This window comes from Apteryx mantelli, chromosome 6, assembly GCF_036417845.1.
Source record: "Apteryx mantelli isolate bAptMan1 chromosome 6, bAptMan1.hap1, whole genome shotgun sequence".
NCBI classification, from domain to species: Eukaryota; Metazoa; Chordata; class Aves; order Apterygiformes; family Apterygidae; genus Apteryx; species Apteryx mantelli.
This window is the reverse complement of record NC_089983.1, coordinates 11,349,723-11,367,672: the sequence shown is the minus strand read 5'-3', so window position 1 is coordinate 11,367,672 and position 17,950 is coordinate 11,349,723. Positions and strand designations below refer to the sequence as shown.

Sequence of the window (17,950 nt, the reverse complement as noted above, 5' to 3'; positions counted from 1 at the left end):
CGTCTATTGGTCCAACCATTAAAAATAATAATTAAAAAAAAAAATCAACGCTCTGCGATACGGGGCAGCAGACGCACGCAGGCCCCGCCAGGGGGAGGGCGAGCCCCGCCGCCCCCCCGCGGGAACCGCCCGGCCCCGCCCCCCGCAGCGCCCAGGCCCCGCCCCGCCTCATTGAGCCGCGGCCCCGCCCCGCGCCCCAGGCCGTTAGCCCCCCCGCCCCGCCCCCACCCCAGTCTCCTCCTCGCGCATGCGCGCGGCCCCTCGGCGGCGCCACCGCCGCTGCCGCCGCGGGAAGCAACCGCCGCCCGGCCCCGCTTTGACACCCCCCCCCCCCCCCGCGCTCCAGCGCGGCGCTTCCCGCTCGCGCGCAACGGCAGCTGGCCAGCGGCCCCGCCGCCTGCCCCGGGCCCCCCCGCAAAGCCCCGCGCTTGCCTCCGCCCGCCGGCCTCTCCACAGCGGCGCTGCCGCCTCCAGCCCGCGCGGCGCGGCGCCCGGCGCGGCTCCCACTGCCGCTGTTCAACAGTCCGCGCCCAGCTAAAGCGCCGCTCGGGCGAGGAGGGCGGAGCCTCCCCCACGGCGGGGGAAGGGGGCCGCGCCACGGAGGGCAAAGGCGGGGGGGGGCCCGGCCAATCCGCCGCGCCCGGGGGCGGGGCCGAGCGCCCGGGCGGCGGCCCGCCATTGGCGCGGCGCCTGACCGCGGGGCGGGGGCGCGCGCCCGCCCCTCCCCCCGCGCGGGGCGCGCGCCTCCGCGAAAGGGTCCGAGGAGGGGGGAGGGGCGGCGGGCGGCGCCACATATTTCAGTCAGGGCGAAACGGCCGCCTTAACGGTTTCCCCAGGTGGGCGCCGGCTTCGCGGAACACGCTCGCTTTCTCGGGAACCCCGTCAGCCCCCTGACACGAGTAACGAGCCAAGGGGAAGCCTCCTCCTGCTCCGACGGGCTTTCGTCTCCTCAAGTAATGCAGGCAACTGCTGGCTTGCATAGAAATGCTTTATTATATTTACCCAAGCACAGTAATTAAAATAAGGCACTCTTGGTGATGTGTAAACATGAAGGATAATCATACATCCCATGCCCCTGCTCCCCAGTAAGTATGTGTACATAAAGGCTGCTCTTCTTTAACACGTTCCATTAAGTGTATTCTTACACAATAATAAACTGAACAGCAGCAGAAGTTTCACATTCTACTTTGGCACAGTGATATTTGTCAAGTGGCAGTGCAAATCCCAAGCTGTATATACTTTTTAATTTTTTATTATTTACTTTTTAATTTTGTTTTAATTTGTTAAGAAAGTGGTTTCTCTGGTGATATCTCTGGTGATGATTGTGTTTAATTCTGAGAAGGGAGGGTTGGATTCGATATAATGACATTAAGTTTGAAAGACTGATCTATCCATAACATTCCAAAGACAAAATTGCTTTTCATTACCAGAACATAGATATGAGGTTTCTGGAATTCAGAGAGTAGTCTCAGTATTATCCACCAAACTTAAAGTAGTCCATTAAATATCAGGAAACTTGTATATGAGCACCTTGTTGTGACTATCACTTTCATAACAGTTATTTTTAATAATTAATCTCTTCCTTCAAAGAGTAAAATAAACCATATATCTTTCTTTTACTTACATTCTCATGCCTGACTTTATCCCATATATTAATGTGAAAGGATTCAGGAATACTCTCCAAAGAAGTTAACATCTGCCCCACTAGTCACTGACAATGTCTCTAGCAATAAGCTCTTTCATTATTTCATTGGTACCACCATAGATTGGTTGAACACGGGCATCCACAAAAGCTCTGAGGAAAAAAAAAGAAGGAAGATTAAAAAAAAAAGACTTCTCAGAACGTATGTACAGCCATAAAGGAAGGTATCAAGTCTTAATCTTTGGAGACCCCTCTTTTTTGAAGTACATTATTCTTCTGGATTACAAAATCATACCTCTTTCATTAACTTTGATTAAGGAAGTATGTTATTTCAATAACTTCAGAAATCAATCTGGTCTGCTGTTCCTATTTTGAGCGTCTGACCATGTCTTGCTGCCACATCTTTTAAAAAAATAAGAACCCACTTTAATTCTCAGAACATTGTGTGCGTTAGGATTAATTTGGCAATTATGGAAAAAAATGAAAATGTATGATGTTACTCTAAGTTTATGAAGAAACATTGGTATGGACTCAGAATTAGGTTTCAGTAGTGTGTTCAGTGAAAGATCACACACCACAATTTTACACTGTACAAAGGGAGAAAGTTCATTCAATTTGACACAAGTCAAGTTGAGGAAATTTAAATCAGTTATTAAATAAAAAAATTTACTTTAATCGATTTTATTCTATTATGTAAAAATATACTGCATAAAGAGGGAGGAAAACTTACAAAATCTGGACATTAAAAGCTATGGAAGTATGTAATCTCATCACCTTCTCTACCATTTGCGAACCTTTTATTCCACATCCAGGAGGCCACTGTGATGCAAAAATTTTTTTGATAAAGAACGCCTCTTTAAAAAGATGTGGAGAAATTCACAACATGAGGCTACAAGTATTTTAAGATCTTATTTGCATAATTTATCAACAGAATCTAATAAACCAGTAGGATTTGCTTTTATTTTAGCACATTTTTAAGGAGGTTCATTTTTTTTCAAAGCGGTTTCAACCACTGATGGCTGAACAAGCATCAGCTGGATACAGCTTTGAACGGATACCAACTCCAGCTCCATTTGGGCTAGGAGCTACAGCTAGCAGTCAGAAAGCAACACATAGCGCAAGCTGGAACTGGCCCTGGTACACATGCAGCTGGTGACAGCATGCAGAACGATGACGGTGTGCTTATTCATCTTAATTCTGCTCCCGTGTACATACACAGAAGCCCAAGAGCAATATGGCATTCTCAGGAAATCCATGTCGCAGAGCTGTGGGGATAATAAAACCCTGGAGGGACAAATACTGCACATAAGGGGAAACAGAGGTTCTAAGACTCCCCAGCCAGGGCTTGCTGGCCTTTCTATTATTAGTAGGATGGTGCAGAACACTCAAAAATGTATGTATTTGCTAAAATACACATTAAAAAAGTTACTGTAGAGCATCATTTGATACTTTAAATGTATTTAGAATAAATCTGGATCTAGTCAGTTTTAAAAATGAGTTTACAATACCCATTTGTCAACTGCCAACAGTCCTCTTCTGTGATTTCTACTATCTGATTTTCCCCTTTTTTAAAAGAAAGTCTTACCTATATTATTGTGGCAGTGGCATGTACACAAAAAGAAAAAAAATAAAATAAAAAAATCTTCCTATACAATATACAGGGAAATATAAAAAACAGCATCATAAAATGCTCTCAAGTTCATAAAGTAGGCAAAAAATTGGGAATGGCAAATCTCTCTCTCTCTAATCTCTCTTAGTTCTTCCATTTAAAAAGGTACAAAAAGCTGAATGTGACCTCTCAGGTTCTTTATTAAGCAATCTGTTATTTTACAGTATTACAAAACCTTTAGGCTGACCAACATAAAAGTTTTTTCTTCCCTTGATACACTTGTATTGAATTTCAGAAAAAACATACAAACTAGCTTCCCCTGTTTGTTTTTACACTGCTTCTCTGTTTTTTAATTAGTACTTTTTCTAGAAAATCCATTTTTAGTTTGTGAAAAATAGGTAAGAATTGCTCAATAGCTTATGAATTATTTGCAGAATTAAAACTGAGCCTTCCTGCAGACATCTGTACAGTGGGTTGCCTTTCAATAAACATAATGAGAAAAGGAACAGTAAATCAGCCCTACACAAAACAACTGACAAGTAGACGTAAAGGAAGTGCCTCATTTTACTTTGCTGGTAATCTTTCATTATTCAAGCCTGAAATGTTGCACTTACTTTGCAATTGGATACTCCCACATGTATCCCCATCCTCCGTGCAGTTGCACACACTGAGTAGCCACACTGTTTTGGAGATCAGAAGACCTTAAATGGCCAAAAAGAAAATTGTTTTTAAAGCATATATGCTGTGAAACTTTATTAGAGATACAGACAAGTTAGCAAGACAAAAATATAACTATCAAACTTTTTCCTCTACAAAACCGATCTAAAATGTTGGGCACTGAGGTAGTTTATATTGTGAGGGCCTTTCTTCTTCGTGCACGAACAGTAAGAAATTAATGCATCAAATTGAAGAGTATTTAAGATCTGTTCTCATTATGGAAGAGCTTTCACGGAAGGAAAAGCTTTCAAAACAGACAAGCTTGTGCACCTTTTTAACAGGCTAACGTGTGCCAAGAGATTTCTTTTGTAAAGTAGGTTAGTGTGTTTTCTTATCAAATCCTTCAGTTAAATCATAAAAATTAACAGCATCACAGACTTTTTTTCCCCACTAGCAACACACCAGGATGCTCTCTGAATACAACCGTCATCTGGGGACACTGTACTTTCCTCAATATATTTTACAGTTTTTGATTCTAAAAAATATTGTAATTCTTAAACAGGACTGCTCACTGCAAGACATTCTATTATTCTCTGCTTAAAAATGTTTAAAGCATTCCGTTTTGCACGCCATCCCTCTAGAATCTGAGGGATAACATGCCATTTTTGGTTTATTTCCTGCATCTCAGCTTTTGGAAAGCTGCATACTTGATGCTATTTCAAACACTCAGATGAAAGAACCATAGGATATTCCCTGCACTGTAAGTTCAAGCTGATGTTTAAAGACATGAAGAAACACTTCCTAAGCATATGACTTGTGTAGAGCAGCAACAGAAGTAAAGAAAATGACCAAAGTAATTGCTTCTCATGTAAGAATGCAAGATTCGCTTCCTCTAAACACCCCCTCCCCTCTGCTGACGTTTACTATATCAAGCTTATATCTGCAAGTAAGTTACTGCAACTGCCTTTCCTAAATATATCTTAAAATTAACTATGTAGTACAGCTGCTGTCACCACAAAACAAAAGCCTACAGACCCTTCATTAGAGATCAGTAAAGAGATCCATAAACTATTTTTTAAAATACTTCAAACCTCCACCTCAAAGATCATTGACTGTACAATAGGCTTTAAGCAAAATTAACTAGAGGTGGTCTCCTGAAACATGAAGGAAAAAAGCAGTTCTTCATTCAAGCATTTTCTAAACTGTCTAGGAGAGTTTTATGGAAGAGAGCCACAGGAACTCCATTATGGGAAAGGGGAAATCCACAACAAACTGTGAGCACTAGTATTTGGGAGGGTGGGGAAGTTTCAAATTCCTCACTTCGGAAAAATCTGTTGAGGAAGTAAGTCTATATCTGAGTTGGCACTAGTTGCTTCCTCCCCCTCAAAAGTGAATGCGTCTGCTTATGTACCTGGTACTTCTAGGTAGACAGCGCCAGGAATATCACTCAGTCGAAATCCTTCCTTTCATTGTAAATACTCTCACTGGATTCCCTTAGCATTTTCTGAATATTTCCTCTGTCCTTATATTTTAGAAGGCTTTATGCTGGTCTAGGATTTGTAAAGCTGTGTATCTTCCATAAAATTACATGCTATTATAAATGTCTGATCTGCATTTTCCTCCTATCTTTGCAAACAGAGAAAACTATACAGGTGCCAAATTCATGGGCCGTGTCTGAGATGCATCTACTCATCTAGCTTTCTCTGGTTAAACCTAAGTTAACAGATAACACCACCAAGCACGGGGAGAGGGAGGAGGAGTTCTGGCCAATAAAGGAAAGAGCTGTTTAGTCTCAATTACAGCAGTAGCTGTAGCCAACTATTTCTTCCTGAAACAGGATAGCTTCAAAAATTGTCTAAGCTGTACAGCTATCGCTAAGCAATGTTAACTAAAATGCATTCTGTATCTCACAGGCTTCCAATCAACCCAGGTTTTGTTCTGTTTTTTTAAAGATTTGCCATGGTAACGTGGAAACATCTTTCTAAATACCAAGGAAATATTCACTTTTAATTGAAGCTAAAGTTGAGACCCGATCTTATTATTCAGGGAATTCCATCTTAGAAGCACGCTGTTACTTTGAAATTGATCCGATTAACTAACACTGGTTTTCAGTGTAACTGTTTAAGACTTTTATTGACTACATGACTAAAGTTTCAGCTAATGGTGTCTGTTAGAAGCTGACAAATTAATTATTAATCAGACTGTAATTTTATCTTTTCATCAAATCTAGACAGTTCAGAGTTTTTACTATTAGGCTCTTGTCAAGATCACACAAGAAACACTTTCAAATTACTTTAACCACGTACCAATATTTTGCCATAGAAGCTGTGGAGGAGTCCAGATGTTTATCTGCATGCAGCTGCAAACAGTTGTCCACAAAAGCTCGACCCACGCAAATCTGTGTTTTCATTTCTGCCAACTTGTGCTGTACCGTCTTATTTTGGAGGTGGATGGAGGAGCCAGAGGAAAGTAAAGCAGAAGTTGTGGTGTTTTTAAAGAATATTTCAAGTAGAAAATGGAGCATTTTCTAAAAGGATTTCTGTAAGATGAAGCCTACTTCACGAGCAACGTTATGCACAGAAGGTACATCTGCCCAGTTAAAAAACATACCATTTCAAACAACTTTGGCTCTATGCAGCAGAAGGTAACTTACTTTCCATACAATTATGTCTTTAACAATCCTATTAAAGAAAACTATTGCCCTTCAATTCTCAAAACCAACTCAAAACATGACCTCAGGAGAAAAAACCCAACCAACAGTCTGAATACAGAAATTCCTAGAGAGCGCTGAGTATTAGGCATTGGATGCTTTGCTACCCTGTGCTCCCCCTTGTGGGCAAATAAACTTTTATTTTGCAGAGCCAGTAATTTCCCTAGTTTATTAATGTTTCATAATATATTGGATATATTTTCTATGCATACAGTGTTTTAGAGCTTAAGTGAGATTCAAAGACATACAAGTAGAAACAAAGGAAATTTTAAACTAACTATCAGAAAGTTTTCTAACATTGAGGTCTATTACACTGAAAAGGAGTTTCTAGACAGAAGAGGTAAAATCCATTGCTAAGGCTAGGGAAAAATCAGGCAAGGCGAGCGCTCAAATATCTTGTAGTAATTTCTGCACTGGTAGGGAGGGGATAAGAATACAACCCAGTAACAAAAGTCTTTTCTGATCTCCTAGCTCTAAAATCCTATGTAAGAAGTGTTCTTTCTTCCCTTGACCGATTAATATAATTGACCAATCTACTATTACAAAGAAAAGATTGATTTCAAACACTGTACTGTGGCATGGCTAAATGAATCAGGCAAGACAGAGCTCTAATTAGAAAGCAGACAACTTTTGACTATATGCACGTTTTAGTAATCAGCAACAAAGGGAAACTGAAGAGGTATACCAGAATTGATCCTTTGGGGCAAAAATATTATACTTTATAACATTTATTGGCTGCCTTGTGGCTGGCAATGGGTTAGCCTCAAAGAGGAGAAAATTTTGGAGGTCTCTGCATAGTGAACTATTGTAATTAAAAAGCACCCCACACCTACATGCAAAAGACTGTAAAATATATTTCTTCAGTGTTAAGGCTGCACACTGCACAAATTCCATCTTGAATCATGTATTTCTACAAGTAAACTTAAAAAACACAGATGAAGATCTTCATTGCCTGAAAGATACCTGGTATTCCAGCCTCTAAGGGCTCATTTCTGCTTCTGTTCCCCAAAATTACAGATTTGATTTTGACAAAGTCTCAAGACTTAGAACAGGTTTTTTTGTTTGTTTGTTTGTTTTTACTTCAAGAGTATATCACAATCAATAAAAAGGCCAACATCCTCTAATCTGTAAGTCATTCCTGCCCTATAAACCAAACATGCAGGAACTTGGTCTGCTTCAGACCTAATAGCTAATGTGGTCTTCAGGAAAATTCTAACATCACAACACCATGGAAAGCATCATCTGCTTTTATGACTGTAACTGAAGAGTGTAGGCATAAATATCTCAAAATACAATTAACTCCCATTGCCAGGAGTGAGTTATGTTCTCAGAGAATGATCCCACAGGTTTTATATGCAGTCACTTAAGTACCTAGTTACCTGGCAGCTGAGGAATCTCGCTACAATACCTATAAAGCTAAATACAAACAAGGACGACAAGGTCACTGCTCAGGAACCCTGACCAGCACCAGTCTCAGAGATCATGTTTCCGCGACACATCACGTGCAGAGGGACGTCGCGCCTGCACACGCACCGAGCTCTTCTGGAGCCCACAGCATTCCAGTCAGCTTCAGAAATGCATGCAGGTGTAGCATTCCCTGTGACTAGGGCCTCACACTGTAAAACGCAAGCCTAACAGCAACCACATGAATTTTCATCATAAGTAACAAGTCAGTATATTCTCTAGCTGCATATTTCAAATCCAAAAGCAGCACTGCTGGGGTATCTACATGGCACATATATTTAGGGGGTTGGGCTTTTTTTTTTTTTTTTTTTAAATAACCATGGGCAGGAAGACAGATGACAGCAACAGTCCACCAGGCAAACCTATGCAAATAAACAACCCTTTGAAAACCGTCCAGTAATTTTCATTTGCTCAATATTCCACGTACAGACATGTGAAACACAGATGCACGCTGAAATGTACCTACAAGTCTCTCAGTTCCAACTCACCTGCAAGTGTGCAACTGTTTTCCCAAAAGCTTTTCTTTGCCTCACATAATTCCTTGTTTCTTCAAACATGAATTCACAGCTGGCAAGAGCCATATCAGCAATCAACAGTCTTTCCTTTTGAAACACAAATTACACAATCCAGTGAAAATAATCCTACATTTCTCTGTATCAGGTGCACATATGTACATGCACAATTGGGAAACGGATGTTCCATGTTGTTCATTAAGGGAGTAAAGCAGAAGTCACACTAAGTATCAAACCAGACACACTGCATTACTAAAATTAATTATTGGGACATGTCTCAATTTATGATGCCTGAAGCCCACTTTTAAGGCTTTTGGGGAAATGTTCTAAAGTTTTATTAGGCCAATGATATCAAAATAGTTACAAATCAATTGCAGGACTCCTAATGCCTGACTGAAAAATTCACATCAAATTCTGTTTCAATTATTGATTTTCACTATTCAATTAAAAGCAAAATTGTATTTAACAATTTCAACAAGATGTTCATGGAAAAAAAAAATCCAAAACTAAAAACACATAGCCATTTTTTCTTTCCTCTCATAACATGACAAAAAACTGAAACTAAGTCCAGAATAATTACTTTTAGCACTGTTGAAATAATCGGATGCATCACTGAGAATCTATTCATGAGTGCATCTATTTTTTTAGAGCAGGGAAACATTTTCTGTCAAAGAACCAGGTAATAAAACAACCTTGTAAGCTGAAAGATCAGGTTTCGTATTTACTCAGAGTATAAAATTAAATAAACATATCTCTGCCAGATGAGCCAAATACGAAGTCAGTTTTGAAAAAGCACAGTGATGTTTTGAAAACCCATGTTGCTTCTCTGTCCTCCCAAGTCATTCCAAAACTTCAGTAAATTGTAAACAGTGTTATTTCCGCTAGCAAGGTATTTTGACAACTAAACAATTCCTCTATTTTGGTATGTGAATAAAGAAAGAATCTCTTATATCTTGAATATATTTCTGCTGGCTAAAATAGCACTGCTTGCTTCTTTCTTTCAACAGACTGCCAGATGCACCAAAGACCTTCATGCTATATTTAATCTTTTGAGCAAAATGTTTCCATTCTGAAAGTACTCAAGAGAACTGTGGCATGTTCTTTTTAATAGATTGATCTAAACTCAGGTTCTTCAATAGCTGGGTCATAGACTAAGGGATCTGGCTTTGAGCAGGGGGGATGTCAACATTTTTACCACTGCCCTAGAGAAATGCATTTTTTTAGCACTAGGAACTGCATTTTTCAATTGAAAAGCAGCAGTACCAACAGGATGTTGCTCACAGACACCCTGATTTTGAGCCTGAGATGGCTCACCATAATCCATAATTTCCAAGATTAAGACAGATCCTTGTAATGGACAAAAAGATGTCTCTGTGATCTTCCCACTGGCAGCAAACGCTTGTGTTCCTCTTACCTGAGGGAGTTCTGCCATCAGATAATAGAAGCCTTTGTTCTCTTTTCCAAGCAAGGCACTGGCTGGCAACCGCACATCTTCGAAAAACAGTTCTGCTGTATCCTAAGAGGATTTTAAAATGCAATGGTTTACAGCCTGGCAATCTCACCTCTTCGTTCCACTACTTTTTCACTGTTTTCTTGCCATTATATTCTTTAACTTGAAAACATAAAATCCTTTTGTTGGTTGGAAGTGTCCTCCAGAGGTCACCTAGTCTGCCTCCTGCTAAAAGCGCACCCAGCAAGGCAGGCAGCTAAGGGCTTTGTCCAGTCACACTTTCCACAGCTCTAAGGATGGAGACTCCACAACCTCCCCGGGACCCTGTTCCAGTGTCTGACCATTTTGATGGTGAAAATACTTTTCCTAATACCTCTTCAGGTTTTTCCTTGATAACTTGCGTCCCTTGCCTCTCTGCCTTTCACTGTGCACCTCTGAGAAGAATCTGGCTCCATGATCTCCAAAACCACCCATTAGGTAGTTGAAGACAGTAAGATCCCGTCCTTCCAGGCTTCTCCAGACTGAACAAACCCAGCTCCCTCAGCCTCTTTTTCTACAGCATGTACTCCAGACCTCCACAAACTATGCTCAGCATACATTCTTTGCATGCAGATATCCTGTTTGTTCCCTAAAGCCTAGGGATGAAAACAGAGGTACAGTTCCATTTTATCTTTATTTCGCTGATTCCAGGTATTAAGTGCTTTTGGACTACCTCCAAGTGCGCTACATGTTAAAGGTCACATGAACTCACTTGGGCTTTCAGGCCAATTTTGTGCAGCTTGCGTCCTTTGATGAAACCTTTTGTTCCATTTTCCACCAGAAAAAGGCTGATTCCGTGAGCAGGGGATCGGGCCTCACGGTTTGTAACTGCAACCACAATCACTACATCACTCATCCAACCATTCGTGATGAATACCTGCAAGAAAAGCAACATGGAATAAAGCAACAAGCTAGCTGTAAGGACGTTAGAAGAGATTATAAAGCAACAGAAAGAGAAAAAGCATGGATACTTTTACAAGTGAATCAAGATGCAAGCTGTAAGTGTCCAGAAGGATTTTAAGAATTTTAAGAATTCAGAAAGAATAAAATGTGTTTGGGAACAAGATCTATTAAAGTAGGAATCGGTTCAAGAAGGATCATGTGAATCAGAAGTGTGAAGTTAAAGAATGCAAAGGTCTGTTTCTTTTGTTTGTCCCATGGAAAAAGAGTGTGGTATCAAATGTAGACATCAGACTAACATAGATGTTCTGTTTTCCAGAAATTAAACGTGTAAGGTATAAAATGCAAAACTATGGATGGCTTCCTGTCACAACTGCTCACTGTAATTCTGTAGTATGATCCATCCACCTGCATGTAACATTTTAGGATAGGTATGTGTGTGTCACAGTGCATGGAAAGTTGGAACATACATTACAAAAGAGATTATTATAAATCAGAGCTCCAACAGACTTGACAGACCAAACAGAGAAACAAGAGACAAAATGCAAGAAGCTCAGAATCCTAACTCTGCCAAAAGAAATGAGCAATCTGTCTTGCTTGGCTTCAATGAGGCAACATAAGCAAGTATCCTTTTAAACACATATGTACATATTTCCTTGCACACACTCAGCACTTGAAATTCTGCTAAGGCCAGAAGTCTCTATCAGTACCAAGTTCTCATTGAAACTACAAAAAAAAGGGAGAGAAAAAAGATGAAGACAGTTTATAGCCTTAAAAGAATCCTGTTGAACTCACACTTCCATTTAAACACTTTACTTCTGCCTTCTTGCTTTCTTATTATGGGAACAAAAGGAAGCGTTAATGCTGCCAGCCTTGCAACAGCTTGACAGCACATGCATAACATATGATACAGTATTTTTTCTCCTAACTTGAACAGCAGGCTCCTGAATAAAGATTCCACAAATTGTGTTGTGACAACAAAAGCTTTTACTCAGACTATTGAGGATTTCATGGCAGAATAGTATATACATTTTGCTGTTCCATCTCAGCACTGAGAAATAGCCCTGGTCCTGCTTATATTATGAAGGCCCCACCCCCAGTTCAAGAGAAAATAAAGCCTTTAGACAAGGTTACTTAAAAGCTACAGAAAGAACATACTCAAGCCTTTCCATAAATTGGTCCATAAATTGCCAGCAGCAGAAGTATCTTAAGTCCTAAAAATGCAACTGGCAAATAAAACCAGAAAAAGTGAAAGAACGGGAGGGGGAGCTGCTGACACTGGAGCACATCCTTCACTGTCTAAACACATTCAGTTCCCAAAGCCTGTGAGCGGTGTACATCTCTGTTCACTTACCTTACTCCCATTAAGAATCCAATCACTTCCATCTTTTTTTGCATATGTTCGTACTCCCTGCAAGTCACTAAAACGAGATTTAAAAGGTCCTTTAAGACACCATTTGAGAAGCGGCAATTTTTATCTTAAATTATACCAAATATAAAATAAGGTAGACTATAAAGACTACCATCAAGATATGCACTCAGTGAAAATACATAGGAGGATAACGAAACACACCAAAACAGCTTAGAATATAGCACAGAAACCAAAAGCACAGCGTGTAAAGGGATAATAAATCTCTGCAAGCATACAAGAGCATGGGGTCCCATTTTAACGCTTCTGCTTGTGGGAGGTGGGGGTAATGCAAGCACTGACACCAGTGGGTCAGCACCCTCCTAAGCCAATACGCCTGAGAGGGCAAACGTCAAACGCCAGCCAACACTACATCGCCTAAGCAGGCTCGGTCCTGATGAGGGGCTCTGCAGAAAGCCACTGAAAACATCTACCATCTGTAGAAGCATGACACCAAAGCCTTTTGCTTGTCACATGTTCCCCTTCCCCTCCCCGCCACCATTTTGGAAACTGGCCAGATCAGCTGTGTCTACCCAATATAGGTGCTGTCTGTCCTTCAATAATGATGATAAAGGAGGGAGATTTCTCTGTTTGAAAGGATTCAGAGAAAAGAAAATAAGGTGTTCTGTTCCAAAACAAAAGCTAATACTAAAGAAGACAAGCCCTCTTTACTGAGGTATGTAATTTTCTTCCAGTTACAACATTTCATATTAAAGTATAAACAATTCGGACTATAAAAGCAAATACAAAAGTGTATTTGCCAAAAGTGGCATGATAAGGTAACTGCTTCTGAGGAAATATCCTGAAATGACAAAACCGTAATAAAGCAATTTATAAATTACAATTGTTTTCGACGTTCTGTCTACGCTGGGATATTGTCTAGTCACTGAGATGATTATAAAACTAGGATGCTCAGTAATTTTTTCACTGAAAAATCAGTAGACAGCACATAACATTAAGACCATCTGTCTCTATTTTTAGCTTACCTGCCAGCCCCGGGTTCAGTCATGGCGATAGCTCCAATGCACTTGCCTGCAACCATTTCGGGGATAAAGCGTTTAATCTGTTCTTCAGAGCCATAGTTTGCAATATAGGGCATGACTATATCTGAATGAAGGCTGAATCCTGGGCCACTACAGTTAACATACATCCTTGGAGAATGGGAAGAGGAAAAAAGTTCAGACAAAAGCACTAAAAAGACTTAAATGTTGTAACAGAGTGAAGTTCAACATGGACCCAACACTGAAAAAAACCCCACCACACAGAAGTCTCAGGCTAATAACCTAAACTTGTGGCATTTGTACTGTGGTTTATAAATTGTACTTTCTCAAACAGTTGTACAACCTACCAGACTACGGAAAATGCTTCCCCCAGCCACAAAGTCCTAACGGTAGGGCACAATGACATTTATTATTTAAACAGTCATCTGAAATACTTGCAAGAGGAGGGATTTACATGTCTGAACTATCCCTTCCATTATAAAGATAATACTACTTTCTGTAAGAAAACATGTGCTACAGTAAGGAAATCATATGAAAAAAATACAGTCTCTTGATAACATGGTAACTAAAACTCCTCCTGCAGTTTCCTAGTACTTACTGCTCTTCCCAGACCACGGCTGAAGAGAGAATATCCGCTCCGATGCCTCCATGCTTTTCCGCTATGGCAACACCCAGCAGGCCCTGCCGCCCGGCTTTTTCCCACAGCTCCCTGCTCACCTGGCCATCCTTCTCCCACCTGCAGACAACACAGGAACGGGGGCACACGTGAAACCCCCGCGCGCTGCTCTTCGTTCGTCACAGCCACTGCTTCACGCTGCGGCATCTGCGGCCAGGTTTCACCGCTCGGGGAGAGACTTCCAGTCTCATACCAACTCACAACACGTAGGGCGCACAAGCAACTATGTCTTTTCCCAGTGAAGAAGAGGTGGCTTAATAGCAGGTTTTCTATTCTTCAAGTCCACGGATGCCGCTGACATTACAGAAACACCAACTGTATAACAGGTTTGAACTCCTGCTTCCAATGAATAACCTGACATCTCTTTAGGCCTCATTAGGAAAGGTAATGTTGCCTGTTGCTCCGAGTACCAGACTAGGATTTAGGAGATTTAGCCACAACCATCTGGATAATCACAGGCAGGTCTATCTTCCTGACTTTTCATGTTCCCCATGTACAAAATGGGTATTAATACATCATGTTCTGTGAAACACTTTGAGTCTACCAGTGAGAATTGTTTTACAAGAACCAAGTGTTAACATATTAGTAACTTATCTATAAATCAGTCTCTGTGCACTAGGACAAGTTGGTGCTGCCTCTTGGTAAATTGCTGCTATAAGGCGGTTTCAGGTTTGTAAATAGACAGTTGAGGCTGATCTGCTGACAGTCTGCAGATTTTAACGCCAGAGGAGAATCCCTTATTCTCAGAAAAATAGCACCTGTTTATGGAGTTTGCTCACTCATCAGAAAGTGGCACAGCATGACTTTTTTTTTTCTTTTCTTTTTTTTTTTTTTAAAACACACTTTGAAATTATTCGGTAGAGAGACCAGATCAGAGCCACTACTCTGGCACACCCCACAAGCAGCTGAGCTACACCATAGCACTTTATCCACAGTTAATCAAGTATCTTATCATGAATATTTAAGCTCATACCCAGAGCTCTCCTTCCACCTACACCGGAAACCTTCAGCAAAACCTGCCTCATTACTATCTTTGCCCTTTGCCTATTTTCAGGGCCATCCCTGTCTCTGCCTCACCCATCACCAAAGCTCCTCCTCATTATAATCATTTGTGAATCGCGGCTGCATCTGCTGATGACACACTTGTCTCTTCATGCCAGCCCAGCCAATTAATATATTATGCCTGAAACCTACTTGTTTATTTGAAAGGTGTTGGAAGAAAAGGGTTCAGAGGTCCCTAAAGTGATGCAAGAATACAAGTCCAACTTGTTCCACTTTCTCTAGGAAATGGTTGTGTCATCTCACTAGTAAACAGGATCTTCAGTAATCCCTGTCTGAGCCAGTACCTATTCATGAACTGCACCAGAAGTAACGCGAACAAAGATCCAGGGGAAAAGGTCTGGTTTTGTGCACAGAAGATTTTTATACAGGGGAAAAGCATTCTACTTTGAGGTCATTGTTTGAGGATGAAAATAATAGTTGGCAACAACCCTGATGTAAGCTGTTTCCATCGCCTCCCGCTGTTCATTTCCGCCCCTGAGCCACAACACGCCACCCACCCAATTGTGCTATCTCAACTGTTTGTGGATACACACCGTGAGCTGCATCAGGAAACTCATCTAATACTTTATACTTAATACTTTGCATCTGAAAAAACGTATTCTAACATGATCAGATATAGCTAAAATAAGGGGGTTTGGGGAACCCCCCCAAACTTCAGTTCACTGGAAGTATGACACTTCTACTCTATACAAGAGCCTGTATAGAGATTTGCACAGGAGCAAAAGAGATGCACATTTAGACCAAGTTATTTTGTGCAAGTTTCTCAATAACACATTATACAGTTTACTATTCTGTGTGTATTGCATTTACAGTATCTGCTATAATGGAACCAAGACATGATGTTGATGTTTTCTGGATGACAGCAGTTGCAGCAGAAGTATCAAATACCAGAACAACATGGTGACTAAACCGTCTTGCTAACTCCACCAGCAAGACTGGTGTCAGAGTTAATATATTCAAGCAAGGATACTTTGGCTGCAACTCTGTGAACTGCACTGGTCCTGCAAGGACGCCAGGTTGCCTTAAGCTGGAGCTTGAAGTATGCATTAAGTTCTGATCACTTGTGTTTTCTTTCACAGATGAGTTTCACGGGCAGTTTAGTTTTAAACAAGACAGTTTAAAAAAAAATGCAAACTCATAAATGGAAACAAATATCCTATTTATCTTGCCCTATTAAGAGTAACACCTTGAAAAGCATTCTGGGAAAAAAACCACAAGTTATTTGGACAGAGGGTACAAAAGGCATCTTACTCTGCGTGAAAGGGCACCACTTCTTCCTGAAAGAATTTCCTTGCGCTCTCCCTGAAGATATCGTGATCGGAAGAGAAGATCCTTCGAGTTCCTATATCGGTTAGGCTTTTAGCGGAAGACGGCTCTTGGCGTCTTGTGCCATGCTGTTCAGTTTGCTGAGCGCTAAGAAAAAAGAAAAAAAAAGAAAGAAGAAAGAAGTCAGAGGCTCTGCTAGGACACACGCAGCCCAGTCTGCGCAACCCGCTCAAAGGGAAGGAGACGGCTGGCGCGGCGAGCGCAGCTCACACCGCGGGCCGGGCACGCTCAGACCCAAGGGATACGCAGGGCCAATATAAAGACCTAACGTGCGCTGCGCTGCGTGAGCAGGCAAAGCAAGCCTGTTTTCTCTTTAAAACTTAAAGTAAGCTAAAAACAATAACCGCACGTATAGAGGCAAGGGGGTAGAGCTTCCCCTCTGGGGGAGATGGGCCCGGCGCCGCCGCGGCCGGAGCAAAGGGCGGCGCCGCCCAGGCGCCGGGTGCCCCCGGCCGCGCAGTTATCCGCCCGGCCACCTCCGCCGCCGCCGCCGCCGCCACACGCCGAAGAGAGACGCGAGCCCGCGCACGGCCCCCCGCGTGTGCGCGGCGCCCCCCGCCCCGTACCTGGCCTGCGCGGAGAGGGGCCGGTGGCCGCTGGCGCGCAGGAGCCCGCGCAGGCGGAGCAGCCGCGCCGCCATCTTGCGCCGCGGGCTGGCCGGGGCCGGCGGCGGCGTCCGCCCCCGTTTCTGGCGCTCCCTGGCGTTTTCCGAGGCTCAACGCTGGCGGGGAGCCCCTGGATTGGGCTGAAAACCACGTGTGCTCCGTAGCGCAGCCAGCTGATGAGGTTTTTTTCCACGGGTGACTCCCTGGGTGGTGGCGGGGAGTCTTCGCCTCCTGGAGCCGTGAGGTGGCACAGTGTTTTCAGCAAAGAGGAAGTTCTGAGTCCTGCTGTTTGTCGAAAAACGAAAGCTTGAAAGCACCATTATAACGGCTCAAAAGCCGAAAGCGGAGCGACTCAATGTTGTGCCTAAAAATGTCGTTTCCAAGCTAGTGCCGTGACTTGCCGGGAGCTGCGTCGTACGTGACCGAGTGACGAGCGCTTTTCGCGATTCTGGCGTTCCCGTATCCTGGGCCACGGTCTAAACCTGTCGTAGCATTTTTCTAGAGACGCCCCCCCCCCCAATTTTGGCCCCTGCCGTTTCCCGCCTGGCCGCTCCTACGCGCTAAGCCAGGAGATGGCACTGCAGGAATAGCTGCGGGCGCAGAGGCTTGCGGCGCGGGGGTCTTGCCTCTCCGGCAGTGGGTGTTTTTAGCACGACGTGGTGGCGGTGCGGGGACCTGCCCTTCTTCTGTGCTTCCCGCCAGAAGCACCCTCCTCACGCGGCCAGTGGCAGCCCGAAAACGTGAACCCGCTTCTCACGCGGGCCTCGGGGCCGTTTGGTATCACGGGAGGGAAGCAGGCAGGGGAAGGTCTTTCATGCTGGTGTTTTTGAGGGGGAACAAGTAAAACGGGCTCCTGTTACAGGTAAACGCGACAAATTGACAACCACTC

The 17,950-nt window shown here is 42.7% G+C and overlaps 1 protein-coding gene across 1 annotated transcript; it reads right to left on the bottom strand.

Moving 5' to 3' along the window:
* Positions 1–970: 970 nt before the first annotated feature.
* On the bottom strand, positions 971–17,234 carry ACADL (acyl-CoA dehydrogenase long chain). Its single transcript, XM_067298736.1, has 11 exons — positions 17,023–17,234; positions 16,382–16,543; positions 13,991–14,128; positions 13,378–13,542; positions 12,338–12,404; positions 10,796–10,960; positions 10,009–10,110; positions 8,571–8,684; positions 6,215–6,342; positions 3,866–3,952; positions 971–1,795 (listed from the first exon to the last, which is right to left on the bottom strand). Exons 1-11 carry the CDS (start codon positions 17,094–17,096, stop codon positions 1,705–1,707), a joined length of 1,293 nt encoding a protein of 430 aa, XP_067154837.1. The 5' UTR covers positions 17,097–17,234; the 3' UTR covers positions 971–1,704.
* Between the last annotated feature and the right edge of the window lie 716 nt (positions 17,235–17,950).

What these genes read in the sequence shown, in the direction of transcription:
- ACADL (XM_067298736.1), bottom strand. Translation starts at nt 17,096, where the DNA reads ATGGCGGCGCGGCTGCTCCGCCTGCGCGGGCTCCTGCGCGCCAGCGGC. An exon ending in CCCCTCTCCGCGCAGGCCAG is followed by an intron (nt 16,544 to 17,022) that starts GTACGGGGCGGG and finishes CTTTTTTCTTAG; the next exon opens with CGCTCAGCAAACTGAACAGC. An exon ending in AAATTGGCCTGAAAGCCCAA is followed by an intron (nt 10,111 to 10,795) that starts GTGAGTTCATGT and finishes AAATCCTCTTAG; the next exon opens with GATACAGCAGAACTGTTTTT.